Below are 22,660 nucleotides of genomic sequence, written 5' to 3'. Positions count from 1 at the left end.
CAGTCAGACCAAGTGTAACTGAAGACATGGCAGACAGTAAAGGGACTGCTTATCTGGGCTGAAGACACAGTCAGAAAGTAAGACTCAACTAAAAGAATCACAGATTATTAAGGAAACAGAACCATGTAAATTAAGATTTTTACTAATTTGTCAGAAGATAGGAGAGAAAAAGGTAATGGATTTTATTTTAAATCAATGAGCATAATGTCACTTTTTAGAGACACCTTGGTGGTCTAATTACATACAGCTAGAAAACTCACTGCCTTCAGGCACCCTCATATCAAGTGCAAATCTGCGCAGTTATAGAATATATTTATAAAATATACTATATGCAAACATCTTTACAGAGCTTTAAATCAAGCCAAAAAGTAAATATACTTGATGGGACAACGGGGAAAAAAAAAAAAAGAATCAATGCAAAAATGTGGGCAGTGTGGCTGTGGCCTTTCAAAGCCAGAGGAAACCATTCAGTTTGTCTGCAACAAAAAGGAGATGGGTGATTTGCACCTTAAAAGTTGACTGTTAACAAAAATGAAGAAAATACCCTCTGTGCTTCTGCAAATTAACACAAAATTAGCTTTCATGACATTTTACGTGTTGTCTTTATCTTAAAATATCTTCTAAAGCACAATCTCAACCCTTGAATACCAATAACCAATCACATAATTGAAAGTGAAAGGGTTTCCCAGCTAAATTCAAATTACAAACTACATAATTCTAAAGAGTGCAATGCTCTGGAAAAAGCTTTAAATTAAATTATTTTACTTGTAAAGCTAGTGTTAGGGCTTTTTAGTTAAAAAACAACCGGAAGCAAGAAAGCTGCAAGAGTACAAATGACAAAATTGTTTTAGATACACCAAGTGAAAGAGTGAATTATCCACTGATGCAGACAGAAACATCCATTTGCTACATTATTTGCTTCCTTACTTCTTCATTCCATTGCATGTACACACAGCGTAAGTATTAAAATGCAGAATAATAAATAAAACGGCTCAGATTACTAGCAAGGGGCAAAACACAATCTGTAATTGTGCTCTATCTAATTTCTGTTTCAGCAGTCTTTTTCTCTTGCAGTTTATAAGAAAAATCATAGTCAGACTTCCAAAAAGAGTCATTTTTTTTTTTTTATCAGAAACTCAAGTTCATTTGCCCAGGTTTATAACCCAAGACATTTCTGTGAAGGAAGCACAGTGCAAATTACATGACTAATAAAACTTGCTTACATAGAAAGAAGTTTACTTGATTAATGTTAACTGGTATCTTTATGAAATACATTGTAAAACAAAGATTAAATAACAGGACTGGGTTTGTGGTGGGCTTTTTTTTTCCCCTCCCTCAGACTTTTTTTCCTAATCCCTCCTTTGAAAAGCTTACCGAGTTACAAAAATCTTAATAAAGTTCCAGTATTCAGCAGATAACCATTATAAATGCTGCCAATCAATGCCGACTAGTGTTTGATTTGCTTCTTGTGCATGTCCAATTTCCTCTGTGATACTGTGCTGCTGCCAGAGTTTTTGAATCTTTTTAAATCGTTCTTTGCACAGGTGTAAGGGATTCCCACGTCTGAAAAGGAGATAATACTTATCAGGAATGACAAAACACCGCAACTAAGCACAAACACTCAGGTGCAACATGCTAAATATTAGATAACTCTATAAATCTTTAGATAATCCTTTAACAGAACAAATCTATAGATATTTTGATTAGTAAACTGGAATGCTACCTTGTCTGGTCCCCCACCCTTACTGCTTAACATTTCCCTCCAGCCTTTTTGAATCTCACATACAGACCACAGAAGTCTAAATGTAGGTTTTCAGCAATCTTTCCGTGCTGAACCAGCTCATATTCTATGATTTTGACTAGTTTCAGGAGTAGCAAGCGTTAACACCATCAATTCCCTGAACTACCCTCATAAGAAGCAGAGTTAAGACAAAGAACTACCACAGTAAATAAAATCATAACATAGTATTTTCACTTGCTATTAAATTAACACAAGTTATACTAACAAATGCACTATATACAAATAAAATTTTCAGCCTTAGTTTCTAGGCAACTTCACAGATGCTGAAAAGATTTAAGTTCTTACACCTCAAGACAACTGTTTATAACCTGGGAAAGATCTTCTATTAAATATTTTTAACTGAAAAACACGTAATAGCATTAAAATGCTGGAAGATATATTTTTACATTGCTGCCCCGACTAATAATATTACCTATGTAATTAAAATCAAAGATAACATAGAAAATGTATTTTACAAACCAGATCATTTTAGAACTAGTTTCTTTAAAATATATATTTTTAAAAACAGTTACCTGAGTCCCTGGTCTGTCTCTCCATAGTCATCGAGATAAGGAGGAGGATAAAAGCAGCCCTTTGTTTTTCCAGCTAAAAATAGCACCTGACATTCTCGTACTCTAGAGGGAAACACAGAGAAGATTTTTAAGCAAAGAGTTTCTAATATCTTTATAGACACTGCTTTTTCAATTCTCACCTACTTTCATTCTGTATAATCTGCCTGTACAGATTTCTAAAGGTACTTTTTTTTTTTTAAACTAAAGATTTTATTCTCTTCCCGTTATAATTCCTTGGTAGCAGTTAAAAACAACATAGTTTCAAGTCATATTATTTGCAGTCTGTGTAAAATATTCAACACAACCACAACAAGAAAATAAAACAATTTCACTTCTCACTAATCTTTGCCCAAGTGAAAATAGACCCTACCTAACCTTCCTTGTATGCAGGGAGACAACTAAAATGAATTTTCATGTTTTAACAGTAGCAGCAACAACGACAAAATCAAGGTATTTACCTTCATTGTTGTGTAATACTTGAGTGGAAATAAACACACAGAGAAAAAGCATTTCACTTTTAAATGAAATTCAAATTTTGCATGATACCTTATCTTCAAAGAAACAACCTCTGAAGCTTATACCAAAGTACAAGGAAGATGAATACACTCTAGTTTTTAGGCAGCCCTGTTATTAACAGACCCCTGCCTTTACAAACCACCCCTACAGCCACATTTATAGAACTATTCATTTCACGTCCACACACACCATCTAACCGAGCAATTTAAGTAGAGGTGTTCAGTTCCTTACCTAAGGAATATGCCCACTCCAGAACCACAAGTGTATGTATGTGCAGTACAAGCTCCAACATCTTCTCCTTCTAATTCAGTTTGACAGCAATAACTCTGAGAACACAGCATGGTCCCACACACAAGGCACAATGTTGGGGCTCTGCTTTTATCACCACCTGATTTCGGACACCTTTTGTTAAATAAAAAAAAAAAAATTAAAAAAATCCATTGTATGTATTAACTCTAGATGGTAAAAAGATTCAAAAGTACTTTTGAATACAGTTAACAGTTATACTGATCCCTGCAATTTCTATTTCACTGAAATACACAGCAGTTTTGCTGGAAGAGATGACACTCAACATGTGCCTTTAACTTTATGATTCTACAAACATCTTCCTGAGGCTTTCAGGTTAGAGGATCCCCAGTTCACCAAAAGAAGTAGAAGGCTTTAGGTGTCCTCACTAATTGCATAAAACTTACGAGAAATTGGATGCTTGGTTAATGAGGCAGCTGTAGTCATCCGGAAGGTCTATTAATTTGTTGGATTCTCTTGCATAGCTAGAATAAAGCAATCAAATTAACCACTCATATTTCAATGAATAATACACAGTGATTTCAAACTCATTCATATTTTTCTAACCCATTTAAACAGCATCTGTGAATAATTAAATTTTTGAAGTTTTCCTCTTCTCTTCTATTGAATGGAAAATAGCTGATACAAGTTCTCTGAACTTGTATGCTGAAGAGAATGAAATATTCATGCAACAAAAAGGGCCTATTTAATACCAAATATTTATATCTTTAGAAATAAGTTAATTTTTTTGCAGGTGCTACATACTAAATTTTAAAAATCTTCAACTCTAGGAATAATACAAATTAGACTGTGAAATGTAAATAGAGGTTTGTAACAGAAGCAATGTACAAGAACATGCTGAGAGGGAAAAAAAAGACATCACTGTCAAATTAGACAATCTTGGGAAGAGCAGTTAAGAGTCAGCAAAAAGAACACATGGAAAAAAATTCCAACAATCACACATAACAGGAAATCAATTTCACAATCAGAGAAGTCTTACTGTATAAGATATTCTGTTAATAGCCTGGTATTTAACTGATGAAGTGATTAACTTTTATTTTTGTCAGTCTTATTGTATGTACAACATTGAAAGACTGACTTTAGGTATTTAGCACAGGAGATTAAAATGCAGGGATATATTTTTAATGACAGCACTGTGAACCTTATATTAATTTATAATTATTTGGATAATTGCTACCCACTGTTTTTACCCAGCTTTCAAAAAGAAAAACATCCCAAAGGCTTTTCTACACCCACTAAGCATTAAATGTGTTCTGAATTCAATTGCTTAGCAAGGAGAAATGCACTAAAAGCAAATACTCTTTTTAGCTACTGACTCGGTGTTTATTTCACTGAAGAATTTGTTTTCTTTAAAAAGCTCTTCAATGTCTGGTATTTTTAAACAAAGGTTATATATGTCTTTTAGCAACAGCATACCTGTTGAATCAGAAGGTACAAATCTACTATAGGAAATATGAGAAGAAATGTTATGGCTTGTGATTACTGCAGATCTGTCTACATGAAGTTATAATATTTAACTTTGCCCTTAAAGTCTACTAATTTAAGCAATTTCACTTTTCTTACTAAATTCCAAAAATCTCTTTGCTTACCCCCTGATATGTTTGTCATTCAATAAAGTATAACTGATACTATGTTATTATAAACAACCTTTAGAAAAAATAATCAGAGAAAACTGCAACATTAAAGTTTCTCCCCTGTCTCTGCTTAAAATTTCTCTGTGTTTACCTGATAGCATGTCTCTTGCCTTCGAGATATCTTTTTACTTCATTGTTACTACACCAACTACAAGAAAGAAAAAAAAAATGGCTTAACTTCAATGGATTATACTTTCCAAAAACAAATAAGTAAAAATTCCAAAGTACATCTCTACAACCAGAATTATTTTTTTCAAAACACTTATTCCACAAATGCTTTTCAATGTCTACTATTTATTTCCATATATGCACTCCTGGAAAAACACTTAGATTACTACCTCATGCAGAAAGTACATCTCTACAACCAGAATTATTTCTTTCAAAACACTTATTCCTTATTATATTTAAACTAAGAACAAAACCACAACTTACCTTTCTATTAATGTGTTCAGAATCTCACTATTTTCTTGAAAAAGGCAAGTGAGGTTGTTTGGCAAGGAAAGATAGCTACATAAATGTTCATACTGGTTTGTTCCATTTACTATAAAAAAAAAAAGAGTAAATTTCTCATAACTGCTTTTTTTTTAGATGACATTAACTATAATAAATGAAATACAGTCCTAAATGGAACAGCTTTTTTTTTTTTAAAAAAAAAACAACAAACCAAACAAACTGTATTCCTCCACACCCAAAATGCGGTATGAAGTATGAAAGAGCTAGTAAAGGCACCAGACAGCTATGTTGGAAAACTGCTTGGAAAACTGCCAGTAACGAGAAGCAACTTTGCTCAAACTTCCCCTCTAAGCATGTTTCAAGCCTAGTCATACAAGAACCACAACAGAGAGTTCAATGGCCTTAACAACTTAGTACGTCTTTGTTTCAATGTGCTCCATTAGATGGCTACTTCGTGGTCCTTGGAGTCCGTGACACAAACCAAGACAGGCGGTCAGCGACTGGCAGTATACCACAGCCTCAGAAAAACAGAAATTGCAGATGTAAATGCATGCAATGCCAACTCTACTAAAATATTATCTAGGACACAACCGCCAGATTGCCATATTCATACTAGTCTAGTGGTTTTACTCCCCAGGCCTCTGCTCTCCCAACTTTCGGGACAAACAGTACCAGGTACCTCTTCCACGGCACAGCCTCTTTTACTCCTGAATAAAGGAGTGAAGACAATTATAATAAAAGCTGTGCTCAGTTCCCTCTCATGGCCAAGCGATTGCTGTTTTGCAACCCCCAGTAAAACACCAGAAAAGAGCAATACAGGCCAGCTGTGGGATCAGTGTGTCCTGGGGCAGGGGAGTGGGAAGGGAAAGCAAAACACCCAGTGCCCCAGCCACCGCCAGGACGTCCCTAGCCACCTCAGTGGCGGGGACCTGCAGGGCCACCCAACCACCTGGGACTTGTGGATTGTACCGAAGTGAAGCAAAGCCCTCCTCTTCCCCTCTCCGACAACCAGCTCCCTAAAGGCCCACAGACCTACTGTCTGGAAGTACAACTGAATTTGTACTTAGACTATCTGTAACAAAGAACTCAAGTGGTCACTACTGGTCCACACTATGAACTTGAGAACCTCGTTACAGAAAAAGCAAAATTCAGAAATAGAGGTGGGTGGTTTTTTTCTCCCCCTAAATGCTTAAGCATTGCTATTATTAAATGAAAATAATCCACATTTTAAACAGAATTTGTGAAGAAGCTATATATGAAGAAAACATTTGACAAGTTCTGTAGCTCTTCTCATATCAGCTCAGCACCACGTATCATACTTCATTTTAAACATGTGAATCCTGAAGCAATGTGCACCTACTTATTATTGTAAATAGTATCTTCAGATTTACATTCAGTCCCTATATACACCATATGTGGAGGACGGTGAAGTATGTTAATAACATCGATCATTTGGGGTAGAATGTTAACATCAGAGTATTTGGAGATTTTAATTTTTAGTGGACGTTAATTTGAATGAAATCAATGCAAGCAAAAGCAGGTCTCATTTGAAAACAGTAATCAATAGCTTTAAAATAATCAATATTTCACTTTTTAACAGAAGAGCATCAGTTTCTGTTTTAAATAATCTAGAACAGCACTGGCCTTGATATTAAAAAACGCATTTTTAAAAAGGAAACAATTCTTTCTTCTTGAGTGTTTTGTTAATGTGGTTTTATTTTTCCTTTTTCATTACGCAGATATGATTCTGTACTGGCAACAAACCCACATACATTCATTCAGCTCCTTCAGAAAAGAGTGTTTCAATCTAATGCTTGTATCTTTTGAAAAGCTGAGTTAATACAAAGTAGGCAGTACCTTGCAGTTCTGAGGGTGCTGGGACTCCATTTAAGTAATGGAAAAACAAAGCAGAACATCTCAGGAAAGGCATGATTCCAGCTTTTAGACTCCTCCACAGGTGCCAGCCTGAGGAAATTTCTTTCAAGGCACTTAAGAAAACACAATTAAAAAAGTTTGCTTTTATTCAATCATTTCAGTCTGAGAGCTCTATTTAGTAAATCTTCAGTCACACTTCATATTAAATTACTAACTTCTGTTGAAATAAGCATTATGCAAAGTATTTATTTCAAAGCTAATTCCAAGAAAAACAATGAAACAGAGATTCATAAAAATGTAACCACCTGGGACAGTAAATTAAGTAAGATTTTGCATAGACATTTCAGATACTGTACTCAGACACTGTCAATTCCAGATTCCACACACCTGCAAACCGACTAAAAAAAAAAAATTGTTCTGGAGCATCATCTTCATGAACACAGAGGAATTTATAGGATTAGTTACTTGAAAATTCTAGCTAAAGTAGCAGGTAAGAAACAAGATACAAGAGTTCCTAAGTTAAAAGTCTCATCTTTGACAGCGTTGGTATATAGAATTCAGTCCAGGAGGGAGAAAATATTACGAAGTTTTATCAAAAGATTGTCCCTTTACCTTCCTGTACACTGGCAAAGAAATTTATACAGTGTAAGTACAGCTACTTCCTCTTCACTGTTAGTGTTTTCTTGATCCATGCCATTCTCTTCTGAAGAAATAAAAAGCAAGTTACTTCATATATACATGTTTACACAGCAAGAATGTAATTTTTCAGGTTTTGAGAAAAAGGCCAAAATGAAGTGAAACATTCCGCTGTACTACAATATGATGTACTGGAAAAAAGTTTTCTGCTGCACATCTTATGTGGTAAGTTTATGCTCCTGTCAACTCCAGTGAGGTGTTGGTTTACTTGTTTGATTGGTTGGGTTTCTTAATATCCTTGCTTGGACAGTTCTTTGCTTTTGGCATACTACACCTTATCCGGTTTCTCTTGCCAGAAGATACATAGATTGCTTACTTTGCTAACTGCAACTTATTCATCATGCAATGCCTAAAGCCAAGTGTCTGTAATGAACACTTCCAGGCACCGCTATATTAGCCGGCAAGCCAGGATTCATGACTAGCTACACTCCAAAAATCCTCCAGTGTTAAGCAATAAAGACTAAAGACTGAACTTCCGTTGCCTACAATTTATCAATACTTTCTATGGGCTGAAAGAGAACACCAGCAATTTTATTTTGCTACTGTTAACTGCATACTTTTGCTATTAGCACCTTAAGTGTTTCCCAAGTACAGATTGCAATAAAAGTTGAAAGAAAGTGGCATTACCTGTTGATGAGGTAAGTAAAATTTGTATTATGTGTGCCATAGTGACAAGATGAAACAGGTGAAGATCTCCAGTGCCAAGACTAACCCCTGAAAAATCCTGACAATGTATGGCAGGGGAAGAGAGCACTAAGCTTACCTGTAAAAGAAAACAAGAAAGCTGCTATATGCTTTTTCTTTTTGAATCTTCCCATTTTCTCTCCTCATGCTGCAACTATACCCTCTGAAGGCAGCACACCTCATAAGGCTAATTTTGAAGCTAATTAGTCAGCCATTATTTAAGGGAACAGTGATTAACTATCACGTTTTTAGGGGGTCTGTTTGTTTGGGCGTTTGCTATTTTTTGTTTGTGGTTTGTTGGGAGGATTGCTTTTGTTGGGTTTTGTTTGAGGGGTTTTTTTGGTGGGGATTTTTGTTTGGTTGAGTTTTTTTCTAACATCCAAGGAGTATACATTCTGCCTCATTTTACCCCTTTTTTATTTATAGATAAGAATACTTGCAACAAAAAGTCTTTAAATTGTATTAATTAGTAAAAAATATTAAAAAACTTAACATTTTGAAAGGCTCCTAACTCAGAGTAAAGAGAAAGTTTTCAATGAAGTTTTGACATAGCACCTACTGGATCAAACCATCATTAATATACATTAAAGAATACTTACCAATAAATGAAACATGTCAATATCAAGTATGCAAGGAAGATTCCCATTTTTTTCATTAGGCACCAGTGCTGAGTATTTTAGAGAGGAAAAGAAATGTATTAATTGAACATTTATGTGAAAAGATTTTAATGTACTTAAGTTACAAAATGAGAGCCATCTCCTCGGTTTATACGCTTAAAGTACTTAAAATACAAATGTACCTGTTTTGGCCAGAAAGGTGTGAATTCAAGGGTTGTTCAACATTACTGGAAAAGACTCTTGCCTACTTGACTATACTGTATTGAAATGAAACAAACCCAAAATAACTATAACAAACTAAGTGCTGCTATTTACTACTCCCATAGTGACTTGTGCTCATTACTTAGGTTTCCAGTGGGAGATAAAATGAGATTATCTCAAGCTATGACCCAGAAATAAGCTCAAACACTAGTGACTAAACGGAAATACCAATTGTTGTCCGTTAGCCAGCTGTTCAAAGGAAATGTCTGCAATTTGTTTAGCTTTATAAGGTTCCCTAAGTTAGCCTCACATAACTAATTTGCCTTACGGACTCAAAAATGCATCGCTAAAGAGTCTCTTAAATTCATTATTTTATCTCTAATGAAGAAAGAGCTAAGTATTGGTCTACCTCTGTAGTATTCACATTCACAGTAACCACAAAGTATTAACTGAAGCTGTCAACAGAAATTCACACACTTCATAAATTCTAAGTAATGGAGTAAACTCCATCTAAAAGCAAACATAAAGTGTCTTGGAAACGTTACAATCTATTTAAAACAACAAGCAAGGAAGGGTTGCAAACTTCTTTACTCCAAGCAGTAAAATCTGATTTACAATAAGAGAGTTCAAACTGAAGCTATGAGAATAGTTTTACAATGTAGCTATAAGCATTAAGCTGCCAAGTTTAAAAACACTACTACAGTAAAAAATCGTCTCATAATAACTTCAAAATACTTCCTTTGAAGACTGCTGCCTTGCTGGATAGAAAATTAACAGCTGAAGATTTGTGACATTCTGAAGCTCCTTTATTATCAAACATTTCACCACCACTCAGATTTCAAATGTTTTTACTTTTGTAAGCATATAAGCCACAGAACTCAACCCAAAAGTCTAAAAAAATGCTTCTATCGAAAATGTGACCAGAGCAAGGGACTTCCAAAGCTACTTTTTTATTCAATAATTTATCTTTATGTAGAAATAGTTCATAGAATACTGACAGATCAAAGTCTAATAATTTTCCTTATTCCTAGCCTTGAAAAATAAAGTAAAATAGCAAACACTTTTCCTTCATAAAAATAAAAGTAGTACAGTTGCTTCTGTCAGCTGGAGGGAAGAGGAGCTTTGAAGAAACATGAATTCCTCTTTTCAAGAAAACCCAAAGCATGCAGAACACTATATACTACAAAGTTCCAGCCAAATATCTAGCAACATTTTCTCTTCTGCTTCACATAGAAAACGGCTTAATCATTACTGCTACAAACTGATGTTAATTAAGTTCCTTCCCGTAAAGCTGCCAACTGTTCGCTGAAGTAGTTGGTATCAATTGTACGAGTAACTTCAGTATATGAATGCATTTTAAAAGTTTCCCTGCTCTACTGACTGTAAATATTAAAATTATCCCATTTTGCAGTACCCATTCAGAATAGTCCTCTCATGCATCAGATCGAACTTCAGACTTTTCACCTGTATCTAAAAATGCTTCAAGCTTGGAACTTTTTGGCTGTTGTCATTAAAATTCTCAACTAATATGTGACATTACATAGTAAGTCCTGTCTTACCACAGATCCTACTTTTCAAAAGCAGAGAAGTTTGCAGATCTATTACAGACCTCTGCAAATAATCCTGTTTCCTTTCAATACTGTATTAAACTTAATTTCCTCCTCTTTAAACTTCCACTTTTCTTTTGTGAAGGACCATGCTTCATTCTCCTTTCCTCTAGGTACTTTTCTAAAAGCAGCAATATAAATGCTGTGAAGAATCAACAGAACTCCTTCACAGCAAAATATCCATGCTTCTCTTGAAATTTATCTTGGAACTGCAGACCAAGAGAGATGTCTTTTTTTTTTTCTCCCCACGGTATGATCAAACATGCATAAGTACACATGTGAAAATACCAGCCTTTGCTCTATTGCTTAAAGCCTCTACATAAAACAATCATCTTGTAATCAAGACTAACAATCATTCTGTAAGCATCTTTTTATATCTGTATGTGAAAACCAGAATAAGGCAGTGAACTTACATGCTAAGAGAGTACAAAAGTGACCCTGTACTGCCGAAAGAGATGAAACTGTCCAATGAGCTGCTGCAAATCTTGTTAATGATGTAAGGCAGTCATCCTTTAAAAACAAAGAAAAAGAAGTTCCTCAATATGAAAAGGTCTTTTGACTTACAGCATTCTTTTCAGGCCCCTCAGCTGCAGTTTATGGGAGCAGTTTTAGTGTCTAAGTATATGACAAAGATACTTATGTTTATGCAAATATACAAGTTCCCTTCAGTATTCTTATTTTGACTGTTACCTCAAGAAACTCTGGCCTTACTGAACTACGCATTTATAGGAAAAAAAAAGGTAATAGTTTTGCTAGATTTGATTTTTACATAGATTAATAATCAGATACTGATTGGCTAAGCAGTGGGAGCCAACAAATAAACCTATTAAATAACCATAACTTAAAATTTAGATATTCTGCATTAAAGAAGCATAACTCCCTCTCTTTCCACTGATTCAGAGAAGAATTGTGACTTGATCCTTACCTGTCGACAAGGTAAATGACCAAATAATGGTTTATCTTCATCAGCTAAAATTCGTTCTGGAAAATAAAAAAAACAAAAAACAAACGCCCAAAATATTTCAATGCCATCAATTTAACTAAATCTGAAATACGCATATACAGGAGCAAAATGAATGCATTAGTACCTATAGTCTGTATCGTGTAAGCACAACTTCCCCAGCACATTATAGGTACACGCGGATCTTCTTCATTTGGATGAACCTTCAAGCCTACTTTGTATGTTGCTGTACCAAACGTTGTCAACATCTCTTTTATGCTCTCAGAGTAAGGATTCCTGAAACAAAGAAAACAATATAACTAATTCATTTTTTCTCCACTGGCAGCACAGTACTTATAAGGATGAGCATTCACCCTATAGCTGAACACCTGGATTTTTAAAATTTAAGTGAGAACTTCAGCATCTTTCTTTGGATCTGGTATTCTGCAACCTCTTTTCTGTGACAGATACATTCCCAATTATTTTTTGATTGGAACCAATCTCATTTTTTAACATAAGAATATCCAGTCTTCAAACATAATACAGTTAAGACGAAATTAAAAGAACTGTGTGTGACTCATAGAAAAATCTGTCATCAGTTAGGATAGGCATCTTGCATTTTTGTGTGCAGTTGGCAGATAAATGTCTGTACCATGTAACAAATTTCCTTACTTTCTCCTCAAGTGAAGAAGGGGTAGTCTCAAATACAAACACACCACAGTGCTTGAAATTACACATTAACATATACTGCATTCCATAGTCTTTCTGGATGTTTTACTTGTAGTGCTGAGCTATAATGAGGAGTCCTTCATCCAGTTACAAGTGACAGGGAAAGAAAGCTTAATCCTGATGTTGAAAATTATACAACAGCAGCATTGTCTCTGCACATCCATGCATCACATCAGCCTCTGAAATTCTACTGCATTATTTACTACTTGTGGGTTGGACTTCAATACCATCGTAATAATAGGATCAACTTTTCTAATTAAGGCAAAATTCATGTTTTTGCCTTAATTAGTGAGATCTTCCAGCACAGAAGTCACATCCTAGTACCATTTCATGATGAAGTTTTAACAATTAAGACGTAAATACATACTTCGGTTTGAAATCTGGTTTAAATCCTTCAGGTAAATGCAGTTGATCCATTTTTTCTGAATTACCAGAATTGCCTGTACAAACAAGAAGTAATAAAACACCAATTATTCACCTATACATAATTTTTACATTATAAAAAGGTGCATGAGCACATCACCAGAAACTGAAATTCTGAGCTATTCTTGCCACTTTTGCCACCATCTCTCAAGTCCACTGTGGCAGAACTGTAACACTTGCTCTTTTTCATGAACTGGGGTTGTTCAGTCTGGAGAACAGGAGTTTGAGATGAGACTTTATTGTTCTCCACAACTACCTGAAAGGAGGCTGCAATGAGGTGGGCGTCTGCTTGTTCTCCCAAGTAACAAGCGGTGCAACAAGAGGAAACGTCCTCAAGCTGTGCTGGGGTGGGGGGAGGGAGGGCAGATTTAGACTGGATATTAGGAAAAATTTCTTTACCGAAAGGGCTATCAAACATTGGATCAGGCTTCCCAGGGAATTGGTTGAGTCACCATCTCTGAAGGTATTTAAAAGACACGTAGACATGGTGCTTAGGGACATGGTTTATTGGTGGACTTGGTGGTGTTAGGTTAACGGTTTGATTCGATGATTGAAGGGTCTTTTCCAACCTAAATGATTCTATGATTTTCACATACAAATATACATATTTCTTCAGACTTACTTGCACAGTCTTCATCTCGAAGTAAATACAGTGCTTTTATTTGCTGGGATATTGTTTTGATCCACTGAGCTAGGTTTGGTTGGCCTGAAAAGTCTAACCTGTCCAAAAATATATAAACAGAATACACACATTAGTTAGGAACAAACTATATCCAGAAGTAGTACTTCATAGGCAGTCCATGTTCCTCTGTTTCTCAACAGGTTCTTTCTCTGTTGCCCACATGTTCCTCTACCTTCAGTTCTTTTCCTGCAGGTCCTACACTTTACTGTCCTTTCATACTCTAAATTCCATACTGTACAATAACCAAGGAAGGTCCATAAACTAAAATAAGCAGGCAGGCAATCCATTTGAGATAATCAAAACAGAAGATAATAAACATTTTGAAAGAGGCTTTGGGGGTGTGGCTTGTTTGGGATTGTTTGTTTTTTTTGTTTTTTTTTACATTTATTGAGGACATTTATAAAGCAAACAGACCTGTTAAACAAAACTCTTGGTGGAGGAAGCAGAGGAATAACGGTGTTGCTTAAGCATTCACAGAGAGGGCAAAGGAATTCACCGTTTTCTACATCGTAACTTGTGTGTACTCGTAATCTTTGTTGTCTTCGTTGCTCTTTTGCTTGGACAGCATCAAAATACCTTTATAAAAGACCAAGGTATTAGTAGCAAATTATTAAAACGTTACTTTAACATATAAACTAATGAATTCTCATGAAGACACTATTTTGCCTTTTCCCAAATATACATAAGAGAATTATATGAAGCAGAAAGCTCTACCCTCTGACATTACTAACTGCAGGCTATTAAGTCTGAACTTTAGCAATTTCTATTTAGGAAAAAAAGCCTGAGGGTGAAAGGTAGATAGAATGTCGAAGGATTTAAAAAAATAAAATTCCGAACTTTTACATGAGATTTTAAGGGAGGTGCCATGAACATTATCCATGTGCATATTCCATTACAGGCCACAACAGAGCAGCAATGGGAAAATCTGGTGGCTGATCTCTGAATCCTATATGAAAAAGGAACCTAATTCACTGCTTCACTAAATGTAACTGCTATTCCAGAAACCTCTGGAATGGTTTCGACCATGCCCAACAGTGACCCAAAAATGGTCTGAATACAGGCACCTAAGGACATTTCCAGGAGTTAATGGCAACCACACAGGACTGTACATGAGCTACACAAGAAGACAAAGAACACAGTGAGCAGTGATATCAAAGACCACAAATGAAACCTGCACTAGGATCACCACACGGTTACAGCCACAGAATCTGAGAGCTCCCAACACTCTTCACGCACATGGCAGAGTTTGAAACCAGGGACGTCAGACACCATGCCAAGGACCAAAGAAGGGCCTAATCGAAGTCAGAGGCTTGAATGGTTTGCATTTGCCACATGGCAGTGGCACCATATAGCACTAAGCACATTATCCCCCTCCAAAAATTAAAGAATAAAAATAGCTGAAAAAGGGTTTTTAAAAAAACCCTAAGAACAAAGGATAAAATTTACTTCTTGTTGAAGATGAACTTGAAATAGGTCACAGATGTTCAAAATAAACATGATGGAGGAATTAAGAGTTCAAGTGATGCACTGCCATTTAAAACTTCGGTAAAGAGCACACGAAGCAACAGGAACATGTCTTATTGTACTGCAAAAAACACCCCAAAAATCTGAGCTTCAGTGTGCAGATATAGGTGCACCACAGGGGATTATGCATACGGATAAAAAACCAAAGGGAATGAAAGCTGCCATGTGTGGCTTCAGATTCTTCTTTACCGAGATGACAGATAGTAAAGAAAATTACTTTGAACTTGTTTACAGCATTTATTATAATGATTTTTACTACTTTTTTTTTTTTCCTCCCAAAAGAAAGCTGTTTTGATCGCTTCCTGACATTCCTTTTTAAATTTACTACACAGTAGTGATTTTGCCATTAAAACTAGTGACATTAGGCAAACTGATGGCATGACATGCTATTTGGAGAAAAAACTTAAATGTAGCTTTTTACCTTTGCCAACAATGAGCATGCATAATATGTCCACAGCTACCTGTGTGTGTTCCGCATGACAGATCTGGGTGCATGAATAACGGGTCATATTTTTCTGTATTTAAAATAAAACAAACCAACTTTGAAATAAACATTTATCAAAAGAGTTAATTGCAGATAAATGTTACCACATTTGTGTTATTATTAAACTTTATCACAAGTCATTTGATGAAGCATAAAACATATTACTAATCCACAACAACTTAAACTGTTTAGATCATTTACAACTATCATGTCATTTTGTTTTGAGTGCATGTACCGTTGTGAGACTTCAAACCAAGCTTTCAGAGGTGCTGGGCCCTAGTAAACGTCCCCAAGATCTACCTGCAGTTTTGGTGGTTCAGTACCATTAAACAAGTCTAAGAACATTAATCTTCACCGTGAGAGCGCAAAATGATTCAGTGCAGAAATTTTTTGTTTTTACGTACACAGAATCCAGAGAGAAACCTTTGTAACAATGCCATTGATCACTGTGATCTGTTTCACAAAGTTACCTAAATCGAAACATTTTTTTATTCTTGCTAAGAGGCATTTCAGTTTGTATAACTGAGAGGACAGGAAATGTGTATCTTGTGCTTTTATAGCACTACATCAACACCTCTTCTCCCTCTAACGGTACAGGAATACTTTTAAGAACAAACACTTCTGATTTTAAAGGGTTTTTTTAATAGTTACAAATAATTTGTCATAAATGGCTGGCAGAACGTTTAGATAATGCTTTGCAGTGGTTTTACATTATTTAGAACACAAATTTCTATCTCGATAAAAATATGGGAGTTTTGCCACTTATTACAATGAGGTCATCCACAATTACACAGTTAAAATAAGAAGGTAATGCTACAGTCCCAAAAGAAAGCATGTGGTCATTATAATGACTCTGATATTCATTAACATTGAAGACAACTATGAACACTACTTACCAGGGTCTGGAATAATTTTGCTTCTATTTTTAGACAACACAGTTGATCGCTGAATAAATGCTGCCAAGACCATAGCCCTGCTGTCGACTTTAACTTCTTGTTCCTCCTGACACAATATACACATAACAACCTGTCTGTGTTCAGCTACTCTAGTTTGCTCTGGTCCCAAGGCTGTGAGTTTTGCATCCGAAATTACAGGGCTAGAATATTCAAAGAATGCTAGTGAGCAAATTATTTGAAAAACATTACAAATCAGATCATCATTTGAATGTGATTAGTGAGGTTTTTAGCTTTATGATAAATGCTCTCTGACAAAAATAGTTTTGGCGTTTATACAATTCCTATGTCCCCAGAAATAGAACAAACTTTCCAGAAAAAATTCATACCCTCCCAATAGTGGCGTTGCAATATTACCCACTCCAGTTTAACACAGAAACTATATCTGCAACCCTCCATCATCATCATCCCTTAAGTGCATGACAAATTCTGAAAACACTCTCCACCTCCCCACAAAATCATTCACATGCTTCAAGTCATATTTCCAACTACACGTAGATTTTCCTTCAGACCTTCAACAGGCAGATAATCAGCTTTTTCCAAATTACCGTGTTTAATAGCATAGGCTCTTCAGTATTATTAAAAATTTACTGGATGATTTTATATAAAAAAATTATTTGCCTGTTTACGTTGAGCACTATGAGGATGGGACAAGGGAGAAATCAGTATTTACCCCACCATCTTGACAAAAAGAGGAAAGCATTCCATTTACTGCTGCTTTTTTGGTCTCAAAAAACCCTGATGAATAGTTTTCCTTCAAGACTAGAAAAAAAGTGCTTTTTAAAGCAGTAACAATAGGACAATCTGATGTAAAAGTTAAAGGAAAAAAATGTAAATGAGATTTCTTTACCTATTTTCATCTACTCCGGAGGTTGAAGTATCTAACTCTTCCAAAGTCTGCTGAAAGAGTTCTTTGTTTTCATTAATGAAGTGCCGTTGCATCTCAGACATCTGGGCCATGATCTTTTCCCTGCGCAGTCTGGCAATCTCAGCTTTTCGCTTCCTTTCAGCTTTGTCTTTATCACGTGAACTCTGAAATTGTATTGTTCACTCAGTCATTTTTAAAATCTTGTTGCAACAGACAATTTTAGTTACTGCTATGTGTAACTTGTACTAACTTCCAAACAATGAAAATCTCACAAAAAGGCGAAAGGAAAGTCTACCATAAAGTTATTTTGTACCCCCTTTCCTTTAGCTCATGTTCAATGCCACGTAGAACTGCAGATCCAGAAGGGTATTTCTCCCCCTCAACCTGTAACTGTATTTTGTATTTCTCTTCCCTTTGAGCATTCATAAGATAAAAAGGTGACAGGTGTCTAGTGCTGCTCTTCCTCCACACTAGCTGTATTCCTAAATGGACTATAGTGCTCCAAGGTTTTGTTTAGCATCTAGAATATCATGTCGAGATAAATGAATCAGCAGAGCTTATCTGGAATGACCTGCATGGTAAAATGCATAGATACCATTTCCTTTAACAACTTTCCAAGGAGTGCAAAATTATGGGAAGAGCAGAATCCTTTAATACTGCGATCAGTACTACAAACAGTTCTAAGCAGTAAACTTGCCAAAGATTTGGAGACTACAATATATAAAGCAAAGAAAAACAGTCCAGGGACTCTCCCGATAGGTCTTTCAAACAAACAGGTTTGATCTAGCAGCTGTGAGACAGAATTTCAGAAATCACTGATGTTTCCCATCTTTGATTTAGAGATGCAATTAGAAACAAAGTCCTTTGCTAGTCACAACCCAGACCTGTTCCAGATCAGCTAACTGTTACATCTTGCTTTTACCTCCTCCATAATATTTCCTTCTGTCTCAGCCACAGGACTTGTAGAAGAGCTTTCTCTTAGCTTCTTAATAGTATTAAAAGTCTGTAAGAAAAAAAACAAACAAAACAAACCAACCACAAACCCAAAAACCAACATCACTTAATTTGTTTGTGACATGTCAATGTAACTGTGTATACTATAATACTGGCCAGACAATGTGCAGTGTTGGATTCCAGAAGAAGCAAAAAGAAGGCACAACAAATCAACATGGGAAATAAGGAAATCATCCCAATATAATTACAAGAGTTTCAAAAATCTTCTTTCCATGATTTTCAGCAGTTATATAAAATATATTTACCTTCAATATCCATCTGATCATGTCTTTGTGCACTTCCAGATGAGGTGCATTTTGCAATGTTTCTAGCATAGCTAGTATACTAGGGGAATTATTGGGTGCCTCTCCTGGTTCTGAGAAAAAAATATGACAACAACCGATTATACTGTTACCTAACAAACTAATAATGCACTAACATTGAAAACAATAAAAACCAAAACCCAACACTTGCATATGTTCAACTGCTGAAGAATTCCTTCAACAAACAGGCATAAAATGCAACTTTCATTCCCCCTCCCCTTAAATATTTTCACGAATACCCTCTAAATCCCATAAAGTTAGAGGAAATACTCTTAAAAGTCTTGATCGCTGACTATATTTTCTTATAAGACAAATGCACTGTATGTGCTCCCTTGCTGTTTTCATCTTGGGAGCTGCCGTGTAGAACTCCCAATATTTTATTTTCCACCTATTTTAAATTGGAAAGTCTTAGCAACTTTCATGTCTTAGTAAAAACAGAGGCACTAGTCAGAAGATACAAAGGAGAGTCAAGATTAAAAGACCATTTAAGAAAGCAGCTACAGTTTTTGTAACTGTAGTATCTGATCATGTACAGTAATCTTTGTAAAGACACTACTTAAAGATATTAAGCATCAAGATTTACTGGGAATTATTCAACTTTTGGATTTCTCCTCTAGAAAAGGCCTTTAGTATTGCTTCTATTACAGAATCTACACATATGAAAGGGACATACGTATAGTCAACTTCGTAAAATTGTGATGGATAAACATACATACTCTTATGGTAAATACTGTTTCAGAAGAATAAAATATGAGATACTGACACTTCCAGTTATTTAGAATTTGCTATACATTTGAAAAGAAAGGCATACTTGATATTTTCTGAGTGAAGGTAAATGTTACAACATTCTCCTCACTGAGATTCTCCAGATGTTGTTTTTCTTCTTGTAGTGCCATTCCAAGCAAATGCAAAACCTAAGTAACAATTGTAAAATTTAGTTCTTTTCTTAAATAATCCATATAATCTCTTTATATAGTTTGGGTAATTCATTAAGAGATAAGGAAGTCATACAATAAAATTATAAAGTAAGAATATATTTGAAGTTATTTCTATATACATAAATTTAAAGATACATTACACAGAAGTAACAGCACTTGTTTACAAATTCTTGAAACTTTGCCAGATTAAAAAAAAAACAAAACCAACACATTATACCACTTGTATCCTTCTGTTTGAGAATTCAGTGCTTCTTAGCTTTCTCCCTAGCAATTGTATGTTATTACCTAAATGTAACTATATTCTTCAATTTTTGTTGTGCTTTTTAACAGTGATATATTGTTCCATTTTCAACTTTTTGTTACACAGAATAGCTTATGTTAACTTAGCTCTAAAAAGTAACAGACACCCAATAAGAATGAATGTAAAAAAAATAATACTTAATTTCAAAGCTGGGGTTTCACTGCAAAATGTTATTTAAAAATCCATCAATATTTTTGAAAAGTTTGGGTTTGGACACTAAACCAACAACCCTGACCAATACGAACAGCCCTTTGATGGCAGTTCTCTGCACACCCCAGAAAGTGACCATCATAGACAACAAAATCCACAGTAACCCTCCAGGTTTCTAAAGATCATAAATAGTAAGGCACAAAAAGTTGAGTTTCCCAAAGTTGGTACACTTTCAAGTTAGAAAAATTCTTTTCTGTGCTTTTATGATTTTTTCTAAAGTGATTTAGCCTAAACTGAAAATAAGCAAAAGAACATCAAGAAAAAGTCAATGTGCTTTACTTAGTATGCAACAACTCAGATAAGCTGGTTCTCTACCACAGTAAACGCTATTTCAACTGATTCAAACAGAAGTCTTCCCTCTGGTGTGCATCCCATTAGAAATTTACTACTGTCTTCCACTCATTTCTAAAAATAAATTGCATCTGAGGCAGTGGGGTTTCCCTAGTCTTCTGTATCAGAAAACACCATTTATTTCTCCAAGTATCCTGGATACATCAGACACCAAGTAAACAACCCAAATCTATAAACCTGTGCTAAAATGCTATACTACATATTACTTCCTCTAGCATAAGCATAATTTTAAATAAGGAAACATACCCTTTGCAGCATGGACTCTGACCAGGCATAGCCATTGTGTTCTACTGCCCACTGCAGTATAGTTCCCATAATGCAGAGCATCACATCAGATTGCAGAATATTAACCAGACTTGCGAAAAGTGGGCAGAAAGGAGGAAGAGCTGGCGGTGGAAGCGCTGAAAGGGAAATTTGTGCCTTTGACATTTCAGCATCTCTAAAATTTGCAACACCCACATAAAATGTCTGACTTTCAAACAGCTTAACAGCTTAATCCAAGACAGCATACAGTTGCTTGATAAACCGCATAACAGGTAACAGGCTGTAACAGCCAACACGGCTTTCATGTAACAGAAAAGCCAAATGAATAAGCCATGCAGAAGGCTAGTTCCACGACAGATCAGATTCCTGTCTATAATCAGGCAGGCATAAGGGAAATTGCTACATTTTCAACCAATTTCTGGCTAACCCAAGAACAGGACAATATACAGTTTGATAGGTGCTTCCCTCTCCTCCCATCTTCTCTCAAAGAGAAATACCTGTATCTTCTCTGTTCTGTCTTTTCAGCTTTCTCTGTGCTTCCTCTGCCTGAAATAGAAGAATGATGCCAATATTACTCAAAACCTGTACAAATATAAAACTAATAAAAGAGCATTCATGCTTTATTACATTGTTACTGGTTTTCCCCCCTTTCCCCAGACTTAAATAAAACAAGAAAGCTTCCATGTCTTTCCCGTTTGTCTTACATTCTACTTGTAAAGTAGGGCATGCATCTTCAAAATTAATCTTTCATCTTGAGTCAGTCTAAATTCTTGTAGCATAAAATTGTAAGACAAGTCTGAGCTAAACTGGTAATTTCCACAAAGATAAGCAAAAATATAGATTGTTTAAATACTTTCAGTAAAATAAGACTCAAGAGAACCCACAAACAAGCTCCTAAAGGGCCTCTGATTTTAGCAGTTTTGTATAGAGTATAGGATCCGGTGACACAAAAATTACTGCAAAATCTTGGGTGAATTTTTAACATTCTAAAATAAATTAACTTTTAAAAGTTAACTTTTAGCCAGCTGATAATACTTCTTCACAGAACTAAGCTTTGGAAAAAAGCAAACCAAAAAAGACACAAAACAGAAAGAGTTAAATTACTAGGTACCTTTGATTGCTCTGCCCTTGAAAAGTGATAGAAATATAGATTGAAGTTCTTGGCACATTCTGGTTTTAATTCATACAGCCCTCTGCCTGTTAATCCAGGTTTCCTACAAAAACAAAACAAAAAAATCCCTTATGTTTTGTAGGTATTAACATCTGCGCATAAATGATTAACCAGAACAGGTGAAAAACACTGCTCAATAGCAATTCTAGAAATAAAATAAGTAACAGTGTTAGAATGATGCCCGTGAGTAAAGCCACGGGAAGACACCATGACACAGCTCCCTTTCTTATATTCTCTCATTTTCACTAATTTAGACAGTCCATTTTTAAAGTTGCAACATTAGAATAAAGGGAAACATACTTGAAACATGCCACTTCTTCAATCACACTTTCCATTCCTGTCTCTCTGTTCTCCTACATTGAGTGAAAAGGAAAGACAGTGTGTTACTATAGTTCTTGGATTAAACACAGTCAAATATCATTCAACACTAGATAAGCATGCAAAATGAATGTAGTACAAAGCCATTTTACTGGCACTGAAGAGAACACTAAAGCACGTAACATGAAAATACATTCATGAATACCATTTCGGCAAAAAGTATTTTTAAAAAAATCATGCCATTTTA

At 35.3% G+C, this 22,660-nt stretch overlaps 1 protein-coding gene across 1 annotated transcript in view; it reads right to left on the bottom strand.

The window, feature by feature from the left end:
- Positions 1 to 850: 850 nt before the first annotated feature.
- UBR2 (ubiquitin protein ligase E3 component n-recognin 2) overlaps positions 851 to 22,660 on the bottom strand; it is a 51,654-nt gene continuing 29,844 nt past the window's right edge. Inside the window, exons 21-46 of the mRNA XM_009888472.1 lie at positions 22,396 to 22,448; positions 22,036 to 22,138; positions 21,422 to 21,470; positions 20,907 to 21,061; positions 19,672 to 19,774; positions 18,804 to 18,913; positions 18,467 to 18,547; positions 17,527 to 17,708; positions 16,620 to 16,819; positions 15,661 to 15,754; positions 14,130 to 14,291; positions 13,656 to 13,753; positions 12,978 to 13,050; positions 12,030 to 12,178; positions 11,867 to 11,922; positions 11,355 to 11,451; positions 9,116 to 9,183; positions 8,460 to 8,595; positions 7,749 to 7,839; positions 7,119 to 7,249; positions 5,241 to 5,349; positions 4,900 to 4,956; positions 3,561 to 3,638; positions 3,100 to 3,270; positions 2,314 to 2,415; positions 851 to 1,563 (exon numbers count right to left, since the gene is read on the bottom strand). Coding sequence (XP_009886774.1) covers positions 1,422 to 1,563; positions 2,314 to 2,415; positions 3,100 to 3,270; positions 3,561 to 3,638; positions 4,900 to 4,956; positions 5,241 to 5,349; positions 7,119 to 7,249; positions 7,749 to 7,839; positions 8,460 to 8,595; positions 9,116 to 9,183; positions 11,355 to 11,451; positions 11,867 to 11,922; positions 12,030 to 12,178; positions 12,978 to 13,050; positions 13,656 to 13,753; positions 14,130 to 14,291; positions 15,661 to 15,754; positions 16,620 to 16,819; positions 17,527 to 17,708; positions 18,467 to 18,547; positions 18,804 to 18,913; positions 19,672 to 19,774; positions 20,907 to 21,061; positions 21,422 to 21,470; positions 22,036 to 22,138; positions 22,396 to 22,448 — 2,850 coding nt within the window. The 3' untranslated portion in view covers positions 851 to 1,421. The remainder of the gene's footprint in view (positions 1,564 to 2,313; positions 2,416 to 3,099; positions 3,271 to 3,560; positions 3,639 to 4,899; positions 4,957 to 5,240; positions 5,350 to 7,118; positions 7,250 to 7,748; positions 7,840 to 8,459; positions 8,596 to 9,115; positions 9,184 to 11,354; positions 11,452 to 11,866; positions 11,923 to 12,029; positions 12,179 to 12,977; positions 13,051 to 13,655; positions 13,754 to 14,129; positions 14,292 to 15,660; positions 15,755 to 16,619; positions 16,820 to 17,526; positions 17,709 to 18,466; positions 18,548 to 18,803; positions 18,914 to 19,671; positions 19,775 to 20,906; positions 21,062 to 21,421; positions 21,471 to 22,035; positions 22,139 to 22,395; positions 22,449 to 22,660) is intronic.

This window comes from Charadrius vociferus, unplaced genomic scaffold (genome assembly GCF_000708025.1).
Source record: "Charadrius vociferus isolate BGI_N301 unplaced genomic scaffold, ASM70802v2 scaffold340, whole genome shotgun sequence".
NCBI classification, from domain to species: domain Eukaryota; kingdom Metazoa; phylum Chordata; class Aves; order Charadriiformes; family Charadriidae; genus Charadrius; species Charadrius vociferus.
The sequence above is the reverse complement of the archived record's forward strand: the minus strand, read 5'-3'. Positions and strand labels throughout refer to the sequence as shown.